This window comes from Schistocerca gregaria, chromosome 10, assembly GCF_023897955.1.
Source record: "Schistocerca gregaria isolate iqSchGreg1 chromosome 10, iqSchGreg1.2, whole genome shotgun sequence".
Taxonomy (NCBI): domain Eukaryota; kingdom Metazoa; phylum Arthropoda; class Insecta; order Orthoptera; family Acrididae; genus Schistocerca; species Schistocerca gregaria.
Window position 1 is genome coordinate 155,406,204 of NC_064929.1, and position 25,405 is coordinate 155,431,608.

At 41.3% G+C, this 25,405-nt stretch overlaps 1 protein-coding gene across 2 annotated transcripts in view; it reads right to left on the reverse strand.

The window, feature by feature from the left end:
* Positions 1 to 25,405, reverse strand: part of LOC126293536 (alpha-protein kinase 1-like) — a 310,049-nt gene that overhangs the window by 8,958 nt on the left and 275,686 nt on the right. The window contains exons 4-7 of one of the 2 annotated variants that reach the window (XM_049986804.1): positions 5,828 to 5,974; positions 5,304 to 5,501; positions 4,779 to 5,210; positions 2,789 to 3,009 (exon numbers count right to left, since the gene is read on the reverse strand). In XM_049986804.1, the coding sequence (XP_049842761.1) occupies positions 2,789 to 3,009; positions 4,779 to 5,210; positions 5,304 to 5,501; positions 5,828 to 5,974 (998 nt within the window). The remainder of the gene's footprint in view (positions 1 to 2,788; positions 3,010 to 4,778; positions 5,211 to 5,303; positions 5,502 to 5,827; positions 5,975 to 25,405) is intronic. The other variant, XM_049986805.1, reaches the window with a different exon arrangement.

Consider the following 25,405-nt stretch of genomic DNA (forward strand, 5'->3'; position numbering starts at 1 on the left):
TTAGGAAATTCAATATTCTGACACATACAGTTTGAATAGTTTGCCAGAATTCCAAATATCACACTTTAACTTTTACCACAGTCAATACAGTGGCCGACAGCCTTCAGTTAATGACACCATGTGCTGCTGGAGGCTCCATAATGGTATGGGCTGTGAGGACATGGAATGGACTGGGTCTTCTGGTCCAACTGAACCAATCATTGATAGGAAATGGTTAGGATCGGCTACTTGGTGACCACTTATAGCCATTCATGACTTCATATTCCCAAACAATGATGCCATGCCAAAGGGCCACAGCTGTTTGCGACTGCTTTGAAGAATATTCTAGACAGTTCAAACAAATGATTTGGCCACCCATATCACACAACACAAATTCCATTTAACATTTATGGGATATAATGAAGATTTCAGTTCATGTGTGAAATCCCACCCTTTCACAATTATAGATGGTTACAGAGGCATCACTGCTCAGTATTTTTGCAGGGATTTCCAATGATTTGTTGAGCCCATGGCACATCAGGTTGCTTAATTATGCCATGCACAAGGAGGACTGGTATGGTATTAGGAGGTATCCCGTGATGTTTGTCTGACCTCCGTGTATAGGCATGACTGCAGCATTTGGCACTGATCAGAGAAGGCCGAAATGGAACATGCGCAGAAGATGAGTTCGGCAGCCTCATAGCAGCTCTGGAACGTGCAAGACTGACTGATGTGTAGTGGCACGAGATGCAACACACATTTGAGACTGCCACGGCTTCTTCACTTCCAATGTCGAGCATACGTCTTTTCTTGCTTTTGTCACTCGGTCCCTGGGCAGCCCAAAGCTGCTACGAGCTTCCCAACTCACCTTCTGCATACACGCCATTTCGGCCCTCTCATTGGTGCCGATGCTGCAATCTTGCCTGCATGACTGGAAAACTGTGTCAACCCCAGTAGTCATTGGTTTTAACTCCTGATGACCATTGAGGAGATTGCCATCAAAAACTCAAGAATTTTATTCGAATTGATACGGCTTGAAAATGGAGGAGGGATTATTCAGACATGCTGATGTGACAAGCTCCTAGGACAAACACAGTTTATGTTTCATATTAATCTTCTCAGTACCGTTATTTGAGCCCCAGCTATTTTTAAATCACTTCCTCAGTTATATGTTTGCTGAACTGTATAATTAAGTAGCTCAATTTAATTTCTGCACTTGAGTTTTCCCTCCCCAGCTGATACATGCATAGTTAAGCTGTAAAAGTAACTGTTTGTGTGGAATGACTACTGCCATCGTGCATTGGTTCACAGAATCCTGGTTATCAAAGATTTAACAATTACCAGACATTCAGTTTTGAAGGCGTTACACTGATAATCTACTAGGGGGGACTCAAAAGTAACCGGAATCGTAATGCTGCACATTGTATACTTGTAGTAGCAGGTTGCGTCACCGGAGGGTTGTAGTAGGAGCTCTGCTGAGTCATTCTGTCACGCGTTGTTACCCAACACTGAGAAGTGTGGTTTCTTTGGCAGTTCTTTGAGTGTGCGTATGGTGCAGACGTGACATGAGGAAATGGCTAGTTCTTACAAACAAAGTGCAGCAGTGAAATTTTGTTTCTTGCTCGGCAAGAAAGCAGCAGAAACTGTTGCGTTGATTCAGAGAGCCTACAAAGACCATGCTCTTGGTAAAACGCAAATGTAGGAATGGTTTTCTCGGTTTAAAAAGGGAGAAATGGTGGTTGAAGATCAGCCCCTTTCCGGTCGACCTTCAACTGCTTGAAGCGACGACAACATCAACAAGATCCGTGATCTCATCAGTGAAGATCGACGCAGGACAATTGACCAACTCGAGAACTTGTCCGGGTTATCCTGGAGTTCAATTCAGTGCATCTTGACCATCGACTTGGGGATGCGAAGAGTGGCAGCCAAATTCGTGCCAAAGCTTCTTACCAGAGATCAAAGGGATTGTCATGTTCAAGACTGTCTCAAAATGAAGGACGAATTCAACGATGATCCACCTTTTTCCAACAAAATCATTACAGGTGATGAGTCATGGTGCTATGGGTATGATCCAGAAAGTAAACAACAGTTATCACAAAGAAAGTCAGCTGGCACACCTCAAGCAAAAAAGCTCGACAAGTAAAATCAAATGTGAAAACGATGTTGATCAAAGGGATCGTACATTTTGAATTTGTCCCTGGAAACCAGAGAGTAAACCAACAATTCTATTTGGAGGTTATGAAACGGCTTTGCAGAACTTTGTTGCGAAAACCTCCGGCTTTGTGGGATTCTGGCACGTGGTTCCTGCATCACGACAATGCTCCCACGCACACGGTTCACAGCGTTCGCCAGTTTTCCGCCTCAACGAAGACAACTACCTTGACCCATGTGCCCCATTCGGTTGATTTAGCATCCCCGGACTTCTTCCTATTCCCGAGGATGCAAAGAGACTTGAGAGTTAAGATGTAAAACGCAATGTCGTAAAAGTGCTAGCAGGTATCAAAGAGGACGAATTTAAAAGGTGTTTTCGAACACTGGACTGAACGTTTGGACAAATGTATTAATGCTAATGGAGAGTACTTCGAAGGAGATTAAGGTTGTATTTGAAAACAATAAAGGATATGCTTTCTAGAAAGAAATTCTGGTTATTTTTGGGTCCCCCTTGTATTGCATAGATGGGCTGATTCTGAAGCATGTTCTCTATTGTGTGAAATATATTTAGTAAGCTAGCATAAATGAATTAATGCAGTGCAGGTTATAAGGTCAGGAGGTAGTATTTGCAACACATACAACGGAAAAGACAGCTCACCTGATACCCGTCAAGTGTACATCCCCCACCGCCTCCAATTGCTGTTGCTGCTGCTGTTGGCATGGTAGCACATATGGCAGCTGATGGCCCAGGGTTGGCCAGGCCCTTTAGAGGTGGGGGAGATGACGTTCTCTTCTGCTGCGAATGTGTGCTGCGTCCTGACGATTGACGACGGTGGGCGGAGAGCTCCTGGTCACTGCCTGCTGCCTCCGCAGCTTCCACTGCAAGAGAATAGGCCATGAGTGTTGCAGAGCTTAAATGTTTTAACGAGCTATGTTTCTGAACATGAAACCCAAAAAATTTTGAACATTCTGTTCCACTTATTGATTTACCTATATGTAAAACTTCTGTGTTGTCAGGCCTTGTGCGATACTGAATTTTATACAGGATGTTACTGTGATGGAGTTGCAAGCTTTCATGGATGTTGGGAAAGAGTAACTGTATCTGTCTGTGGTAAGGAATCCTTATCTGGAAAGGACCATGCTGAAAGTTGTAAGTGAACATCTTTGTCATACCTCAGAGTGGCCTACATATGCTGGTATTCAGAATGAGATTTTCACTCGGCAGCGGAGTATGTGCTGATATGAAACTTCCTGGCAGATTAAAACTGTGTGCCGGACAAAGTCTCTAACTCGGGACCTTTGGCTTTCGTGGGCAAGTGCTCTACCAACTGAGCTACACAAGTACGACTTGCACCCCATCCTCACAGCTTTACTTCTGCCAGTACCTCGCCTCCTACCTTCCAAACTTTACAGAAGCTCTCCTGCGAACCTTGCAGAACTAGCACTCCTGAAAGAAAGGATATTGCGGAGAGCTTCTGTAATGTTTGGAAGGTAGGAGGCGAGGTACTGGCAGAAATAAAGCTATGACGACGGGGCGTGAGTCATGCTTGGGTAGCTCAGTTGGTAGAGCACTTGCCCGCAAAAGGCAATGGTCCAGATTTAAAGTCTTGGTCCGGCACACAGTTTTAATCTGCCAGGAAGTTTCATGTACTGATATTGTTTGCTCCTATGATTGTGTGGTGGGCAACTTTTGGAGGTGATAGTATGGATCAAAACAAATATGGGTTTTAAACACATATTATAGAAGCTGTGAGCACTTTTTCACCTTCATTACTCTTCCACTGGACAGATGCTCACAGCTTCTCTGCTATGCATTTTAGAGCCTATGTTTGCTAGGTCTTTTCTTTTTTGTTTGGACCCACTACCATCTCTGAAAGTTGTCTATTCTAAAATCTTACCAACAACAGTACCATATGTAACTTACTGGTGGATTAGAACTGTGTGCCAGACCGAGACTTGATCCCCGGACCTTTGCCTTTCATAGGCAAGTTTTCTACCAACTGAGCTGCCAAAGCGAGTTTGGAAAATAGGAGATGAGGTGCTAGTGGAAACAAAGCTGTGACACCAGGTTGTGGGTTGGGCTTGGGTAGCTCATCAGGTAGAGAATTTGCCTCTGAAAGGCAGAGGTCCCAAGTTTGAGTCTCGGTCTGACTCTCACTTTTAATCTGCAAGAGATGTTTCGTATCTGTGCACACTCCATTGGAGAGTGAAAATTTCAATCTGGGAACAGTACCAGTACTTAATTCAACTGTCAGCAGTATATGAACGATTTTCACTTTAACGCAACTCTGTCATTCCCAGAGTTGAGACCCTTACTTCAAACTGATACAATCATCATCATCATATCATCATCATGCAGGAAGTTACATCTCATTCCCAGAAAACCAGTTAACGTTTAAGAAAGTTTTATTACTTTTCTGGCACGATTACAATGCTTTAACTGTCACCAAATTAAGATTCTGTTTCCTGGGATATACGATTGCAGATCATTTAAACACCAGCAGTACACTAATGCAGAGTTTTACAGATAAACGACCACTATGGTTAGTAAAGTAGATGCTTTTATGCTTTAAAATCAATTTTATATGATATTAGCCATTTGAGCTGGCACACCATGCTTGGTAATAGTGACGCAAGCAGTCCCTTACTTGCTTCCTTGGCCTTCTTCTCCTTCTTGTACTTCATTCGACGGTTCTGGAACCAGATTTTGATCTGGCGCTCAGTCAAACCCAGCTGAGCAGCCAGCTCAATGCGGCGCGGGCGGCAGAGGTAGCGGTTGATGCTGAACTCTTTCTCCAGCTCGATCAGCTGCTGCGAAGTGTACGCCGTGCGGGCCCGCTTGCTGATCGTCGGCCCCGAACCGGTCGAGGGCCTCGTCGGGCTTGATGAGGCCGAAACTGACACCGGTTTGGCACCTGCTGTGACGGCAGGACTGCTGGAAGTGATAACTGGCAGTGGAGGCTTCGGAGGTCCCACGGAATGTGTGTTAACATAGCTGCTGGGTGCCAAGGAGGCGTGGCCCATCGATGCCGCAATGGAGCAAGTCTGTTGTAAAGCAGCCGGTAGCTGGTTGGAATACTCTGCACAGAAAAAGTTTTTCTTCCTCTAGGTAAACTGTCACATACCATTTGAATATCTGAGATGCTAATACTATAGAGAGACATTGTCGTTACCCTGAGCTGCAGTAAAATTTGCTTGGTACTTATGATGAGAAGCTCCTGCTGAGATAGCACTGTTGATTGCATTTCCCCAACCACGATGAGAAGCTGCTTCTGTTACAGCACTAGTGATGGCGTTTACCCAAATAGAATCACAGGGTGGCAGACTGGTGTTACCGGCTTGATGACTAATATATTTATTCCACTGTTGCTCTGCAAAATTATTTCCTAATTTTTTTATAACCACAAAGATGAATTCACAGCTTGTGTAAGTAAACATTCTGAATGCAACATCTCTTTATCTGCATCACAGATGCCTTCATTATTTCAGTGACTGATGCAGTAACCATTACAATGTTCTGGTTACATTACATCAGTACTAAATCAAAACCATAGAAATTAATGGGATCAACAGCATTATAAAAAAATCTCTCATTCCTGCCACCACAAATGCTACTACAACTGCTACCATTACAACTACAACTACAGCAACGAGTACTACCACTACTGCTACTAGTATAGGAAGACATTGCCGTTACCCTGAGTTGTGATAAAATTCACTTGGTCATTACGATGAGATGCTCCTCCTGAAATAGCAGCAGAGACTGCTTTTCCCCAGCCAGGCCCGATGGACAGCAGACTGGTGTTACCGGTGTGATGATTAACGTAAGCATTCAACTGTTGCTCTGCAAAATTATTTCCCGATTTTTTTCGAATCACAAATATGAATAAACAGCTCATATAAGGGAACATTCCGACAGCTACTTTTCACTTTGAGATCGACATCGGAGAATCCTTCATTCTTTTCCTGACTGATGCCACACCTATTATGTTATTTCAGTTGTGTTCCAGCCAGTACTTAATCCAAACAAGGGAAAGTAATGGGACTCATGCTGTTATCAAAATCTCATTACTCCCGTTGCTAATATCTATACTACCTTTAACTACTTGTACCAACCAAGATATTGTGGCATATAATTTCAGTAAATTAAAATAATAATAATAGTAATAATAATAATAGTAATAATAATAGTAATAATAATAATAATAAGAAGAAGAAGAAGAAGAAGAAGAAGAAGAAGAAGAAGAAGAATACAGACAAATGCTAACAAAAATACTGAAAACAGAATTGACAGCAAGAAACAAGACAAAACTATAAATACTTATGCTATACCAATATTGACCTACTCATTTGGAGCAGTGAAATGGAGTAACACTGACCTAGAAGCACTCAATACACTTACACGATCACAATGTCACAGATATAGAATACATCACATACATTCAGCAACAGAAAGATTCACATTAAGCAGAAAGGAAGGAGGAAGGGGATTTATCGACACAAAAAAACTACATTATGGACAGGTACACAATTTTAGAAAATTCTTTCTAGAATGAGCAGAAACTACCAAATACACACAGCAATCACTCATATAAATACATCAGCTACACCACGGAAATTTCATAACCACTTCTACAACCCTTTAGATCACATAACATGAACAGATACGAAGAAAGTAAATTGGAAAAAGAAAACACAACATGGCAAGCACCCATATCATCTAACACAGCCACACATCGATCAAGACACATCCAACACATGGCTAAGAAAAGGCAATATATACAGTGAGACGGAAGGATTCACGATTGCAATACAGGATCAAACAATAAACACCAGATACTACGGCAAGCATATTATTAAAGATCCCAATACCACAACAGATAAATGCAGACTTTGCAAACAACAAATAGAAACAGTAGATCACATCACAAGCGGATGTACAATACTAGCAAATACAGAATACCCCAGAAGACATGACAATGTAGCAAAAATAATACAACAACAGCTTGCCTTACAACATAAACTTATAAAACAACACATTCCCACATAAAGTATGCACCACAAAATGTACTGGAGAATGATGAATACAAATTATACTGGAACAGAACCATTATAACATATAAACAACACCACATAACAAACCTGACATCATACTCACCAATAAAAAGAAGAAATTAACACAACTAATCAAAATATCCATACCCAATACAACAAATATACAGAAGAAAAAATTGAAAAATACATCCAACTGGCTGAGGAAGTCAAGGACATGTGGCATCAGGATAAAGTTGACATTATACCAATTATACTATCAACTACAGTACATCAACGCAATACGGCTACATCCAAACTTATATATAGAACTACAGAAATCTGTAATTATTGATACATGTTCCATTACACGGAAGTTCCTAAACGCAATGTAACATATACCGTACAGTTAAAAGGAAGTCACGCTTGATCAAGGTCCAAGTCACTTTCCATTTTTCACCAGACATAACGTCTGAGACAGGAAAGAGAAATAATAATAATAATTTGAATGGTGTTGCTGAAGCACACTATTAAATACTGGTTACTGAATGCTGAGATCATTAATTTTTCTGCTGCAACAACCTTCCCAAAACATAAAAATCTGTTTGTTTTTAAATGCAAATTTTTTTCACACGTGTCATTACCACCACTTAATTTATCTATAATACAGTTTCAAAAGCAGTAAATATTGTTGCATTATATTAGTTCTTAATAGGTAATTAATTTATGTTAATAGCTACTTAAAATATGTTAACTTGAGTGTTTGATGAACGATTAGAATGTAATCTTACTCAACACACACATGTTGTCATTTGACAATTCAAAAATTTCATGTTATTCTACAGTAAATAAATAGTGCAGCACAAGTGGTTCTAATATAGGTAACTAGTCTTCTACAGAAACCTACAGTTTATATTCATACCATAAGCTTTTAAATCTTACCATTCTTATACAATAATGAAATAATAATATTAGTAAATTAATATTAAATCTTACCATTCTTATACAATAATGAAGTAATAATATTAGTATGAATTACTTTTAGGTTCAAAAATTTAGGTCTTGATATATTCAGAAAATTATACACAATTTTTCTTGTCACTTTACTCATTAGCTCCAACAGCTAATAGAAACTAAGTTACATAATATTAATAAATATATCTTACTGCTTACAAGTCTAATAAATAAGAAATAACATATCAAAGTGACATACATGCTTCACTTTTTTCATAAATGCAATATGTTTATATATATTTTTCCTCTAGTTTCCCGCATATCTTTCTCACATTTGCTGTTTATAGTGATGTTATTTTGGCCATGTAAGTGCTCTTGTTGTAAGCCTATTTAAAATCATTGCACCTTCAGAGATGCAGATGTATACTTAATGTATTTAATGAAACACAGCCGGGTGAAAATATGAAATTATTAGTTTCAGTCCTTGTTCATCTGAGACTTCATTTTTACAACAACATGAATTCTGAACACAATTAGATCAGTTGATAAATTTTGGAAGCATCAGAAAGAAAAGTTAATAATTTGTACTGACTGACAAAACAGTGATGACTAGTGAACAGGAAATATGGAAACAAGACACAGTAATTATGCAAAGAAAATGCAATGAAACATTCTGACTAATGTTGGGAAGAAACATAAAATTATATCCAGTCAGGAGCTGTGTGTGAATGCTTGTCCGTAGTGAATTTCCTGTCTAGTATAAGTCACAAGCTGATTTCATTTACCTTGTATTTCCAAGTCTCCTGCTATGACATTTGTAAAATAATTAAATATTTTTAAATTCCCTGCCACCAGGCAGTCAGTGATAGCTAGAAAAGCTTGGACTGCACCCCCTCCACTTCACGAAACCCTTTTCAGATTTAAATGTGTTTGTTGACCCTGAGAACCTATTCTTGTCTCCCAAATACAAGACTAACTGTTGGTAAACTCTTACCCTTCCTCCATAACTTCCACAGATGTTCAGCAGTGCACCTCTCTTGATAAACTGAAGGTACCTCCTATTTTCAGTTTATCATTGATATCAGAAATGACTCACGTGTAAAATAAAGTGAATTTAGTGTTTAACTGATATGAAGAAACAGCACAAAGTCTGGCTACAAATACTACATACTACTAGTTTAGTTAAACATCTCAGAAAACCATTTAAGAAAAGATCTGGTCGTAAGAAAATATCTTTTAGAATGAGCATTTTAATCACACTATAAAGTGGCTACAGATGGCAAACATTGCACAGGTGAATTTGTATGATATATGAACATAGTTTACATAGGATCTAAATATCCTGATAAGATTAACTGATACTTCCAAACGCCTGCATTAATGTTCATTCTTCTGTTTGTAAACAACTTATTTAGTTTTGTCCTTGTCTATTTTTCCCTGCAGCTGCATTTAACACCTGTCAACGGCTCTCAAGAATTCCAAATGTTTGCCTATGGCAAGAGAATTCCAACTTGCCATATAGAGAAACGAAATTATTTGCTAAAAACAGTGATTACATTACTACTTACATGGCAAGAGGCTTCACACACATGAAACAATTAACCCTTGCGACCTCAAACTGAAGTTTGAAATCAGCAGATCCAAAATCAATTATGAAATCACCAATGCCAAAATTAACTACAACAACAATTTTTTCAGCATATCGTTTTAGTTAAACCTACGAAATTTTCAATTAATCTCCAATGTTAATGGTGTATGGTAAAAATATTTTGTGAATAACTCACTGCACAATGTGAGTTTAACCATATGGAGAAAGTAATTTCTGACTGATGAATCAAGACAGTGGCATGAGTATAGACATTAAAGGAAAAGTAGAGGTACAATCTGTGTCAGAAGCCCATGATGAAGCTATTGAACTCACTGTAGCTAGTGTGCAGCTTTTCTTCAGTCTGGGGAATAGGAGGTGTGGGTGGTAAACATAGGGCCCCCGTTGCCTGCTCCCCATGGGACAGACTCCCAATACTCATTTGATAGCACACTGAGTGGACCTGAGCCCATTTTGGAGGAAATGAAATGAGAAAAAAAATCCACATCCCGATCTGTGTCTAGTGTTCTATCCACTAGACCACCACCACTTGTATCAATGTTAATAACATGAATTTATTAAGTTAGTATATGATGACATAATGATGAATTAAGAACTCCTACTTAGAGATCATTGTAATCTATATTTAAATATGTATCGTGTGTGTATATATATCAACTTTATGACCTCCTGGGTAACCGTGCACGTTAAGCACTGCTTCTTAAGTGGAGAGGTGCACTAGCTTTCAATCGAATCCACCCTGTCAATTAATGGCAAGGGTCCGTGTGTCAGCCAGTCTGGATGTGGTGTTTAGACAGTGCCCCACACCCCAGTAGGTGCGTAATAGGATGGCACCCAAGTTCTTTCCCAGTTAAACAATTCATAAATCTTAAGAAAACTTTCACATGAATTTCACGGTATGCAGATGATTAGGGTACAGATAATCCCTGTTCAGGTTGGTTGGTTGTTTGGCGGAAGAGACCAAACTGCGAGGTCATCGGTCTCAGCGGATTACGGAAGGATGGGGAAGGAAGTCGGCCGTGCCCTTTCGAAGGAACCATCCCGGCATTTGCCTGGAGAGATTTAGGGAAATCACGGAAAACCTAAATCAGGATGGCTGGACGCGGGATTGAACCGTCGTCCTCCCGAATCCCTGTTCAGAGGTAACAGGTCAGCGACAGGCGGGTTATGCAACCTAATCACACTAAATCCGTTTATTTTCCATGCCAACCCTATGCCAATTCTTGACCGAAGCATATGGAAAGAAGACACTTGTCAAGTTACAGCATGTGTGTCTCAACGAACTTTGCATCACACTTGTGAATAACACAGACACCACCAATCAGCCAGAAAATTATGACCTCTAACCTATTAATATTATAAATTAGTCCAGGTGGTAATAGCATCACATGACAAGTCATTAATGCTAGTCAGACACATGCACAGTTCATGTAGTATTGTGAACATGCTGTCTATTTGTGGAATGGAGAGGGTACGCGATATGAGTTTGGCCGACAGATTCTGATGGGTTTGCACGAGCATTTCAGAAAATGTGTGACACATCAGGTATTCACGAGTTCTTGTGGTGGGTGTCTTCAGCATGTGATAAAACCACGACATGATGTCATGGGGATGGATGTCCACCATTCATTATAGGTGTTTCATATCATAGGCTAGGCAGACTGGTAAAAGAGGACATGTGGCTAACACTGGTGGAACTAACATCTGACTTTAATGTTGGGCAGAGAAAAAGTGTGTGTGATCACACAGTGCACTGAACACACCTAACAATAAGCCTTTGCAGCAGACGACCCATGCATGTGCCAATGTTTACACCACAAAATCAGCAACTACGAGTGAAATGGGCACCTGACCATAGACATTGAACACTGGTGCAGTGACAGAGCGTTGCATTGTCTGATGAGTCCTGACACGACCTTCACCATGCCAATGAGAGGGTGCAAATCTGTCGTCTTCCAAGAGAATAGCTCCTTGACATCTGTACTACAGGATGGAGACAGGGTGTTGGCTGCTCCATTATACTCTGGGGAACATTCAAGTGGGCATCCATGGAAGGTAGTGAAAAGCACCATGGCAGCCAAGGAGAACCGTACACTGGTTGCACCCCTTCACGATGATCATATTTCCCGATGGCATTGGCATTTTTCAACAAGATAATACGCCCTGTCACAAAATGGTTCAAATGGCTCTGAGCACTATGGGACATGACATCTGAGGTCATCAGTCCCCTATAACTTAGAACTACTTAAACCTAACTAACCTAAGGACACCACACACATTCATGCTAGGCAGGATTCGAACCTGCGACCGTAGCGGTCGCGCGGTTCCAGAATGTAGCGTCTAGAACCGCTCGGCCACCCGGCCGGCCATTTGGGGAGAGAGGTACGGAACGTGGGAGGGAGGGAATTTCCCCTTCAACACTGTCGCACGGCAGGACTTCTGCAAAGTAGGTAGCACATGCGAGGCGCATTGTGCGTGGAGGGGGTTGGACTTTCACAAGAACCGCTGTTCGAAGCTTTTAGAAGGAACTGAAGGAGAAAAAAAAAAAAAAAAAAACGGTGAGAGCGATGCGCGGAAAAAAAAGCGACGGCTTTATGAATAAAACAAAAGGGCTGAACACGGAGAGAACACTACCGCGTGGAGGAGCCGCGACTTTGCCGAGGCTAAGGGATAAAGGAGACGCGCGAAGGGAAAAGAGGAAGAACTGGAGCAGGGACGAGAAGGGACGAAAATATATATAAATACGTGGAGAATATTTTATGCGATCGAAAGAGAAGGGTGGGACGTTGGTGCAGGGGTTCTCGCCCCGTTGTTACGTGGGCTTTACGCAGAAGGGTGACGGAGGAGGCAAGAAGAGTTAGGCGTAGCCGGCCAGTAGCTTGCGCCACAGATCACGCCAGCTGCGGCGTTCACACCAGAGAAGAAACCGAAGTTGGGGAGATCCAGTTTGACGTTAAAGTTGCCAGCCTTTCGCGTACTACGACACTCTGGTGGTTACGCTTATTAGGCCCTAAATCGACGTAGACGGCATCTTAATGCGGCTTCTAAACGAATGGCGAGTGGACGCAGACAATACAGTCAACAGATTTTGAGAAATTCGAATGTGTCTCATTCCACAGACTGTGTCACTTCAGTTTAATAGCAATAACGATCAGTCCCAAAACTTGGTCACTGGAAGCCTAAGACAGCCTGGCGGATGGTTCTTTCGATGATGTTGAATTTCAGTGGTCAGCTGATACAACGAACTATGATTATAGCATGTCTACCTGTCACCTTCCCTGTAACTGATTTCACGTCGCTTCACTGCCTTTTCGCCCAGATTACTGGAACCTTCGTGTAGTATAAATTCTAGTTATAGTTGAACTAAGACACAGATACCGATGAAATCCGTATCAGCGGGCCAAATATCTCAGGAAGTAAGTGTAGGACGGAAAAAAAATTACCTACTAGGAACGAGACTTGTCAAGCTTGAACGGGGTAACAAGATGGCGCTATGGTTGGCCCGCTAGGTGGCGCTGCCATAGGTCAAACGGATATCAAATGCGCTTTTTTTAAATAGGAACCTCCATTTTTTTATTACATATTCGTGTAGTACGTAAAGAAATATGAATGTTTTACTTCAACCACGTGTTTCGTCTTGTGATAGATGGCGCTGTCATACTCACAAACGTCTGAGTACGTGGTATCACGTAATATTCCGCCAGTGCGGACGGTATTTGCTTCGTGATATATTCCCCGTGTTCAAATGGACCGTTCACCAATTGCGGAAAAGGTCGATATAGTGTTGGTATATGGCTATTGTGACCAAAATGCCCAACTAGCGTGTGCTATGTATGCTGCTCGGTATCCTGGACGGCATCATCTAAGTGTCCGGACAGTTACGTTATTTAAGGAAACAGGAAGTGTTCAGCCACATGTGAAACGTCAACCACGGCCTGCAACAAATGATGATGCGAAAGTAAGTGTTTTAGCTGCTGTCGCGGCTAATGTGCACATCAGTAGCAAACAAATTGTGCGAGAATCGTGCGTCTCAAAAACGTCGGTGTTGAGAATGCTACATCAACATCGATTGCACCCGTACCATATTTCTATACACCAGGAATTGCATGGCGACGACTTTGAACGTCGTGTACAGTTTTACCACTGGGCACAAGAGAAATTACGGGACGATGACAAACTTTTTGCACGCGTTCTATTTGGCGACGAAGCGTCATTCACCAACAGCGGTAACGTAAACCGACATAATATGCACTATTGAGCAACGGAAAGCACACGATGGCTGCGAAGCGGTTGAAGCGCTATTGAGTAGCATATTTCATGACAGGTGGATTGGTCGTCGAATCACCAAACCGTGGCCCGCACGTTCACCGGATCTGACGTCCCCGGATTTCTTTCTGTGGGGAAAGTTGAAGGATATTTGCCATAGTGATCCACCGACAACGCCTGACAACATGCGTGAGCGCATTGTCAAGGCATGTGCGAACATTATGCAAGACGAACTACTCACTGTTGAGAGGATGTCGTTACACGTATTGCCAGATGCATTGTGGTTGACGGGACATCATTTTGAGCATTTATTGCATTAATGTGGTATTTACAGGTAATCGCGCTGTAACAGCATGCATTCTCAGAAATGATAGGTTCAGAAAGGTATCACATTGGAGCAACCGAAATAAAATGTTCAAACGTGCCTACGTTCTATATTTTAATTTAAACAACTACCTGTTGTCTAAAATTGTGAGCCGTATGTTTGTGACTATTACAGCGCCATCTATCACAAAGCGAAAAAAGTGGCCCAACTAAGACATTCATATTTTTTACGTATTACACGAATATGTAATAAAAAAAGGGATTCCTGTTAAAAAAACAGTTGATATCCGTTTCACCTATGGCAACGCCATCTAGTGGGCCAACCATAGCGCCATCTAGTTTCCCCCTTCAAGCTGGACAAGTTTCGTTCTTCGTAGTTTTTTCGTTTGACGCTTATTTCGCGAGATATTTGGCCCGGTCACGATCAACGTACCACCCTGTATATATTATGAAAAGTAATGGATCTGTAACATTCGTTTCGTCTAGGCCCGAAGTCCCTTTTACGCCTGAAAGCTTCTCTGCACTGAGAATGACATGCTGCATTCCGTTTGCTAGAAATTCCTCAGCCCAGTCATACAATACTTCCGGAATTCCACACATTCGTATTTCGTGGCTTTGTTCTGTAGAACCACATCTTGCGTGTGCCGTCAATCATGTGTCTAAGGCCGGCATTCGTATATCGATTATATATATTCCCACGCAGGGTAGAAATTTCAATTGGAAATCGCTTGCCCAGTGTCGGCGTATAAATATATTGTTCTGCAGTTTGGGTCTGGCCGTCAAACCTGCTTAACGTGACCGGTGACGATAAGCAGGAAATCCGGGTTCGCGTCCCGGCCGGAGACAAATTTTGATTGTCTTCCCCTTCTAAATTTGGTAGTTGTCAGTATTCGCAACTGCGAATTCGTTTAATGTATGTCGTAAGGCTGCAGTCGCCGTCTGAACAACAGAGGCTCTGTAACATCTTAAGCTCCCAAAACAAACCAAATAGGATTGCTAGTGTTGTCGGTGCACACTGAACTAATCAGACTCTCCAGAATTATATTTTCACTCTGTGGCGGAGTGTGCGCTGATATGAAACTTCCTGGCAGATGAAAACTCTGTGCCGGACCGAGACTCGAACTCTGGACCTTAGACTTCCGCGGGCAAGTGCTCTACCAAAGGTCCCGAATTAGTCACCGCCCGGCACACAGATTTAATCAGCCAGGAAGTTTCTTAATAAGACTTTGTTTCCTTACTTTGTAGATCGCAATAGAAACGACCTGTCATGCCGAACCTGTCGAGTATACGCACTGAATGAAATTATGCTTTTATAGTAATAACAAACCGTGGTGCAAAACATGCACTGATTGAAAGTGACATTGTTTTCAATCTACAAATACAACACGTATCTTTAAAATGTCCTTTCACGGTGTTCACTGTTCGGAATAACGAATTTATCAGGGATTAAATACATATAGCGCAAAGTACTGTGTGTACTGAATTGTATTTGTCAAGATCCTTTACAAATACAGTGCCACAGTATCATCGGGGACTCGTTTACAGATTTTACGTCTTCAATTGATAATCTATGAAACCAAACTGCGATCTCGAAGAGAAGAGGGACATGAAAGGGAAGCGGTAGCTCAGAAGTGAGCGAGTTAAGGTTGTAGCCGATCACCATGTTAATACGAACATCAAGCGAGCAGAAACAAAATAAAGATGTGTCTGGAGTTGGAATGAACGTCCACAGAGAAGAAATTAAGAAGAAGAAAAAAAAATAGTTTGTTGCTGATACAATTACGCGCGATGTGTGAAAAGGATTTGAGAGTCAGTTGAAGAGAGGTTATAAAGTGAATATCAAAGATACAACGGGAAATGCACTGCAGCCGAATCAAATCACGCGATATTGCAGGAACTGTATTAGAAAATGTACTACTTGGACAGCAAAATGACTAGCCATGCGAGAAGTGAAGAGGTGGTTGTGTCTACTGTAGCAGTACCTAGGAAAGCTTTTCTGAAAGACAAATGTATCAACATTGTCCATAAATTGAAGAGTCAAAAACTCTTTCCAGTAATTGTATGGGCTCTAGACATTGTGAAACGCGGACCATGAAGACGAGAGACAAGAAGAGAATGGAAGCAACTGAAATGCTGCGTGCAGTGTGTTAGATGGGTAAATGAGATAATCTACATAAATCTGCTAGGCCGAGCCCCTCGGTGCAATCTGTTTCGGAGGCCAGGCAACAGGTGGCAGCACCCTTCCGTAACGTTGCTAAGCGGACGCTCTGGTGTTCCATGTAGCCACTTGCCATCCGCTACAATGACGCGATCTGTTTTTATGACGGCTTCACGACTGCAAAGCCCTTCGGCAGAAACAAGGCAGTCCCAGACGACTGCATCACACCTTTCCAAAGCTACTTACAAACGCAGAGACACGAAAGCTTTAGTCTCAATATGTAACATCCGTCAAACTGTAATTGAGACGGCGACACACTGAAAATTTCTCAAGTACGCTCATAATCGATAGCGAAAGATAGCTAACGTTGAAACCGAAGACGAAGATACTACATAAAACTACGAAAGAAAACCGAAGGAGTTGTGTCGCAACCAGGGTAAGTGCGATGTATTACAAGGCTTTGAACTAATTTGCTCAGCCATTTACGAATCTAATCCTCGATAAATCGCACTGTCAAGTCTTTTGAAAAATAAATCGATACATCAAAAAGTTACCTGAATATACGTTATGAATGCGAGGTACATAACCCAAAAATTATTGAAAAATATTAATGATGGTGTCTTAAAATGTCAGTATGTGAATCTACAGCTTATCGTTGAATCCAAACCGCCGTCTAGCTTGCTATTTTTCACGTAAAGAAACCATCACCAAGCGCAGCAGTAACTGCAAATTGCTAAAACAATTCCTTAAACAGTGTGACAGCAGAACCTCGAACCATTAGATTTGTCGTCTGACAACAGCAGAGTCCCACTTTACAGATATTATAATGTAGAAATAACCTATCAAGCCTTGCCGTTATTAAACGTCACATGAAGATACCAGATGGCAGTTATAAGAGTCGAGGGGCATGAAAAGGAAGCAGTGGTTGGGAAGGGAGTGGGGCACGATTGTAGCCTATCCCCGATGTTACTCAATCTGTATATTGAGTAAGCAGTAAAGGAAACAAAAGAAAAGTTCGGAGTAGGTATTAAAGTCCATGGAGAAGAAATAAAAACTTTGAGGTTCGTCGATGACGTTGTAATTTTGTCAGAGACAGCAAAGGACATGGAAGACCAGTTGAAGGGAATGGACAGTGTCTTGAAAGCAGGATACAAAATGAACATCAATAAAATATAAACCAGGCTAATTGAATGTAGTCAAATTAAATCGTGTGATGCTGCGGGATTTATATTAGGAAATGAGACGGTTAAAGTAGTAAATGAGTTTTCGTATTTGGGGAGCAAAATAACTGATGATAGTCGAAGTAGAAAGGATATAAAATGTAGACTGGCAATGGTAAGGAAATCGTTTCTGAAGACTAAAAATTTGTTTACATCGAGTATATATTTAAGTGTCAGGAAGTCGTTTCTCGAAGTATTTGTATGGAGCCTAGCCATGTATGGCACTGAAACGTGGACGATAAATAGTTTGGACAAGAAGAGAATAGAAACTTTCGAAATGTGGTGCTACAGAAGAATGCTAAACATTAGATGGATAGATTACATAACTATTGAGGAGGTATTTAATAAAATTGGGGAGAAGAGAAATTGGTGGCACTTTGCATTTTTAGTTATTTATGAAGAAAAATTAGTGACATACGCAGCGTACGTTGGCCGCCGCAACTTCACACCGAAATTACTAATGGCAGTGTACTAATCATTTTACCTAAAATTCACATTCCTTTGCTTCGTCAACTCTGGAAAACTCAAGAAAACGCATTCATTTTTAAACAGTCCTATGGCGAAAATGTTTCTGTATGTTAAACAGTTTGTGAAGGCAGGTTTCATGAAAATGAAACATTGTTTACAGATATACGCTCACACAGTGCATAAAACGCATTTACAGAGCAAATGTTTGAGAGTTGCCAGCTTTGTCAACCATCTATACACAGACCCCAGCATTTTCAATACGTAATAACTAATTATGTCTTTGTAATAGAGGAAAAACTTACACGGATCTCCGATCGTTATTTATATTAAAGAGTACTCTCACCTACACAGAAAAAAAAATTTGTGGTCATATTATGTTCGAATCGTGCCGTTGACCTCAAACGCTCACAGATAAACGAGTGACAATATCAATAATAAACATTCGTAGAGATTATTCGGCATTCATCGAGTTTAAGGGGACACCCAGGAAATTTTTGATTTTTTACCGATTGATGTCAATTTGACTATGCTGATCACGAATATGACACTTATTCGTTTTTCCAGCCCATTCAATAGCTGAACCGCTATCACGCCAAACGTCGAATAAATTTATCATACGAAATTCGGTCAAATAAGGGAAAATTCTAGTCATTACGAGTTAGTTGTACAAACGCAGAGTACAAACACTTAACTACACTTATTTGACTTTAGTGTAAACTGAATGAGGCGATTTTATCCGAGTGCTTTGATGGGCTACGATTTAGCTTGAATGATGTATGCAAACATATTCGTGGTCCGGTCAAAAAATGAGAAAAAATATTTTTCATTAAAAATATTTTCTCTCGATATATTAAAAAGTTTTTATCAGGGATGAAAATAAATAACATCTTCGGGATCAACAGTCTAACAGATCAAAAAGAGAGAAATATTTTCGAAAATTTTGCCCCCCAAAACACCATGAGTGCCGATTATTCCTTCTTCACGTTCATTATTCTGTGCTCTGCCCGGGTTCGAGGATATGAGCCGAAACATACAATAACCACCAATAAATTTATTTCGTGAACTAGGTGAAATATACATATTGACAACTGTATCTTCCGCACAGGTACGCTCAATGCAATAGGCTAACAACCCAAGATATCGATATGGTTTTGTACAATTGGTGCATGAACTAGCAAGAATTTTACTGTTGTGTTATTACTGGTAACTAAAGGCTACAGTTCGGTTCCAAGCCAACTAATGTTAATGTCAAATAGCGGTTGTAGTAAAGGATTAACATAGAGCGTAGCCTAATGGTCACGTTCGGGCCATAATTAAACGCAATTGGCTATATTTTACTCACTTTTCAGCGTAAAAACTAAAATTGCAAATTTAGGAAACGTATGTTAAGTACAAGCCTCCGGTGCGTATTTTGACGCATGTTGTTTAAATATATTATATACAAACTAAGAGAACTGGAAGGGGGGAGGGGCAGCTACGTAACTTTTACCAACCATCTTTAAACAAATTATTAATAATAAACAAATCACCGCGTCTGTATTTCTTGTTACCAAGTTACCTCGCATAAGATCATTATTCCACGAACACAATTCATCATAGGCTAGATATAAATACAGGTACCAAGCACTGAAATAGAGGCCTATAATATTGTAGGCAAAGAAAACGCGTTTGGTTGATTAATATACGTAACTAATGCAGTTATCACCTAATTGTTGTCTACAAAGGTCTCCCGAGGTTAGTAGTTACGATGCAACATTTTACAAGAAGCGCAATCTTACCGTATATCGCCGCGGGAAGCAGTTCCACCTCCGTCATTTTTAAAACAAGGTAATTTTGTTACGCTCACGCACACTGGGTGGACACCGCTTCTTCCGCCAGCAAACACCTTCCAGCACCGGAGGTAAACGCACCCGCCCTTGTAAACTATACACTCACTCAGGCAATAACAGAAGCAAAGCACACAGTTCGCGCAGAACCTCCACTACCCTCTGGCAGCCACCAATCACAACAGACGAAAAGCGATAGCAGAGCCCAATTGACCACGCCGCCACGGTCGATTTTCTTTTTGTGAATCAGCTAATGGGCCCTACCTACATACGCACCAACCAACCGACCGACAAATTGGAGGTGTGTAGGCGTTTTTACCGACCGACCGACAAACTTTCATTGCCGGGATGTCGGGCGGGTACGACCATTATAGAGAACCGAAAATGGTTCAAATGGCTCTGAGCAGGATGGGACTTAACATCTATGGTCATCAGTCCCCTAGAACTTAGAACTACTTAAACCTAACTAACCTAAGGACATCACACAACACCCAGCCATCACGAGGCAGAGAAAATCCCTGACCCCGCTGGGAATCGAACCCGGACGTGGGAAGCGAGAACGCTACCGCACGACCACGAGATGCGGGCTTCTGAGGCTCAAAATGGTTCAAATCGTTCTGAGCACTTTGGAACTTAACATCTGTGGTCATCAGTCCCCTAGAACTTAGAACTACTTAAACCTAACTAACCTAAGCACATTACACACATCCATGCCCGAGACAGGATTCAAACCTGCGACCCTAGCGGTCGCGCGGTTGCAGACTGTAGTGTCTAGAACCGTTCGGCCACTCCGGCCGGCTTAGAGAACCGACCCCTCACCATGTCACCCGATAAACTGTGTCTTGTTTAGCACCGTCGTGCATCTCACCCAATAAAAGTGTTTTCACTGTGCGCGGGATTAAATGCTATTCTAATAGACTGGCAGGGTGCGAAGCAGACAAAACTTTAAAAGGACAGAGTTCGTGTAATGATTTAAAGAATCCAGGTGTTTGTGGGACACATCGTGTGTAGAGTAGACCCTATGGCAATACAGATGCAACATTTACATCTACATGTACATGGATACACTGCAAATCACATATAAGTGCCTGGCAGAGGGTTCATCGAACCACCTTCACAAGTCTCTATTATTCCAATCTCGTATAGCGCGCGGTAAGAATGAACACCTATATCTTTCCGTACGAGCTCCGATTTCCCTTATTTTATCGTGGTGATCGTTCCACCCTGCGTCAACAAAATATTTTCGCATTCGGAGGAGACAGTTGGTGACTGAAATTTCGTGAGAAGATTCCGTCGCAACGAAAAACGCCTTTCTTTTAATGATTTCCAGCCCAAATCCTGTATAATTTCTGTGACACTCTCTCCCATATTTCGCGATGATACAAAACGTGCTGCCTTTCTTTGAAATTTTTCGATGTACTCCGTCAGTCCTACCAGGTAAGGATCCGACACCACGCAGCAGTATTCTAAAAGAGGACGGACAAGCGTAGTGTAGGCAGTCTCTTTAGTAGGTCTGTTACATTCTCTAAGTGTCCTGCCAATAAAACGCAGCCTTTGGTTAGCCTTCCCCACAACATTTCCTGTGCGTTCCTTCCAATTTAAGTTGTTCGTAATTGTATTACTTAGGTATTTAGTTGACTTCACGTCTTTTAGATTAGACTGATTTATCGTGTAAGCGAAGTTTAACGAGTTCCTTTTAGCACTCATGTGGATGACTTCATACTTTCCGTTATTCAGGGTCAACTGCCACTTTTCGCACCATTCAGATATTTTTTCTAAATAGTTTTGCTGTTTGTTTTGATCTTTTGATGACTTTGTTAATCGATAAACGACAGCGTCATCTGCAAACAACCGAAGACGGCTGCTCAAATTGTCTCCAAAATCGTTTATATAGATAAGGAACAGCAAAGGGCCTATAACACTACCTTGGGGAACGCCAGAAATCACTTCTATTTTACTCGATGACTTCCCGTCAGTTACTACGAACTGTGACCTCTCTGACAGGAAACCGCAAATGCAGTCACATAACTCAGACCATATTCCATAAGCACGCAATTTCAATACGAGCCGCTTGTGTGGTACAGTGTCAAAAGCCTTCCGGAAATCCAGAATCGATCTGAAATCCTTTGTCAATAGCGCTCAACACTTCATGTGAATAAAGAGCTAGTTGTGTTTCAAAGGGACGATGTTTTCTAAACCCATGTTGACTATATGTCAATAGCCAGTTTTCTTCGAGGTAATTCATAATGTTCGAACACAATATATGATCTAAAATAATGCTACATATCGATGTTAATGATATGTGTCTGTAATTTAGTGGATTACTCCTACTACCTTTCTTGAATATTGGTGTGACCCGTGCAACTTTCCAGTCTTTCGTCGAGCGAATGGTTGTATATGATTGTTAAGTATGGAGCTAATGCATCAGCATATTCGGAAAGGAACCTAATTGGTATACAGTCTGGATCAGAAGACTTGCTTTTATTAGGTGATTTAAGTTGCTTCACTACTCCGAGGATATTTACTTCTACGTTACTCATGTTGGTAGCTGTTCTTGATTCGATTTCTGGAATATTTACTTCGTCTTCTTTTGTGAAGGCATTTCGGAAGACTGTGTTTAGTAACTGCTTTGGCAGCACTGTCTTCGATAATATCTCCATTGCTGTCACGCAGAGAAGGCATTGATTGTTTCTTGCCGCTAACATACTTCACGTACGATCACAATCTCTTTGGATTTTCTGCCAGGTTTCTAGACAACGTTTCGTTGTGGAAACTGTTACAGGCATCTTGCATTGAAGTCCGCGCTAAATTTCGAGCTTCTGTAAAAGATAACCAATCTTGGGGATTTTGCGTCCGTTTAAATTTGGTATGTTCGTTTCATTGCTTCTGCAACAGTGTTCTAACCTGTTTTGTGTACCAAGGAGGATCAGCTCCGTCGTTTGTTAATTTATTCGGAATAAATCTCTCAATTGCTGCCGATACTATTTATTTTTTGCGGTATTGACAGTGATACGGAACTCAACTATTACTGCTGCTAAACAAAGCAGTCCCTTTACCTAGCAAAACTTTTTGACACAAAGGTGTTCGGAATGTTGTTGTTGTTGTGGTCTTCAGTCCTGAGACTGGTTTGATGCAGCTCTCCATGCTACTCTATCCTGTGCAAGCTTCTTCATCTCCCAGTACCTTCTGCACCTACATCCTTCGGAATACCGGATGAAATTACTCGGCACAATATGTGTGTGTGTGTGTGTGTGTGTGTGTGTGTGTGTGGTTTGAGGTTTACGGGCGCTAAACAGCGTGGTCATGAAGAAGCACGTTCGAATGACGTTTTTCTCGGCGTTATAAATTGCAGCAACAAATACGATCCGGAAATATCATCTTTTCGAGTTCCGTCGAGTGGAAAGTGAATAATACCATGACACATGCTGATTTTAGTGCGGTTCGTTGCATGTTTGAGTCCTGTTTTTAAAAAAAGCAGTTGTCACATGGAGTAGCGGCTTCCAAAGCCAAGGCCGTCGCCAGGGAGACAACCCCGGGGAAGTCCCACCCAAGGGGCAGCAACCGCTCGCCCTTGGAACTTTTCCGCTTTCGCCACTTGTTGTCCGGGCATCGCTGGCGCCTACGCCCGTTATCTGTCTACAGTGCGCTGTCCGCCGTTACCAAGCTCACCCTTTGTCGGCACAGCTGTCGCCTTTGATTCGCCCCATGTCCCCCTATAGCTAGCGGATACGGTCCGCTAATTGCTGACCGCGTGGCCTATATACTACGACAGCGCGTGCGTTACACGCCAGGGTTCTAATTCTACATCCACAGTATATGAAGGGTTTATTTCAATAGTAGTACAAGTCCATTTTTGTTTTGATTTTATCCATACTGGATTAGAGGTCGTGGTTGTGAATGTTCAATGTTAAAAAATATATCCGCTCAACCACTTGTTTATAGTGTAAACCACTAAGATTGACGCGTTTCGGAAGTCAAGCTTCCATCGTCAGAATAACAAAAAGTAAAAGAACCTGTTAAAACTCGCTAAAATGGAACATGCACCGGGCACAATAAAATTGAAAACAAAATTAAAACATCGTGCTACTTCCCTTGTTGCAGCCGTGTCTTCCAAAGTGCATCTCCACACAATCGTCAAAATATTAAAAAAAACTCTAAAATGGTGTCGCCTATGGTGGTCATCTAACCAGATGCCTCTATCGTCGTAAACCGCCCGTGCATCTTCGTTGATACCACACACAGCACGTTTGGCGAAGACGCACGGGCGGTTTACGACGATAGAGGAGAGAGCCATGTGGTTAGATGTTGAACACCACAGGCGAAACCATTTTAGAGTTTTTTATATTTTGACGACTATGTGGAGATGCAACTTGGAAGACACGGCTGCAACAAGGGAAGTAGCCACGATGTTTTAATTTTGTTTTCAATTTTATTGTGCCCGGTGCATGTTCCATTTTAGCGAGTTTTAACAGGTTCTTTTACTTTTTATTATTCTGATTATGGAAGCTTGACTTCATAAACCCGTCAGTCTTAGTGTTTTACACTATAAGTAAGTGCTTGAGCCAATATATTTTTTAACGTTGTCCATTTTTCTTCATTCTGAGAAACAGAGTCCTAAAGTGAAATGAGCGCTGAAAAATCTGCAGTGGAGATACTAGAAATATTCAGGTATATATACTTGAATATATATACTTAAATATTTCTGGTACCTCAAATGCACATTTTTCAGCGCTCATTTAACTTCAGGACTGTGTATCTCGGAATGAACAAAAATGCACTTGTACTACTATTGAAATAAGCCCTTACAGGAAGTCTGTATCATTTATATTTTTATTCGACGTTAACTTCTTTTTTTTTCATTCAAAAGCAGGCTTTAACCTGATATTGACGATCTGCGTATTGTGACTTGCTAACTTCTACCACCGTCACTTTCGTGTCAAAACAGAAAATATTGTCGATTAATTTTAGCGTCTCAATTCCTGATATAATGCCTATGGAGTACCGTCTAAGCTGTGCGACTGGTTCAAAAATGGCTCTGAGCACTATGGGACTTAACTTCTGAGGTCATCATTCCGCTAGAACTTAGAACTACTTAAACCTAAATAAACGAAGGACATCACACACATCCATGCCCGGGGCAGGATTCAAGCCTGCGATCTTAGCGGTCGCACGGTTCCAGACTGTAGCTTCTAGAACCGCACGGTCACTCCGGCCGGCTTTGCGACTGGACTCGTGATTTCATGTGAGAAAGGTCATAGTTTGTTGTAATTCACAGAGAGTCAACGAGTGAAACAAAAGCGACAGTTCTCCAAGCTAGTGTTATATTTCACTCTGCTGCTCTTAATCTTTACAGAATGTTCTAGAATGAGTCGTCAGTATTCAGGGATATGGCAGCAAGAAAGGACAGTAAACGTAGGCTCAC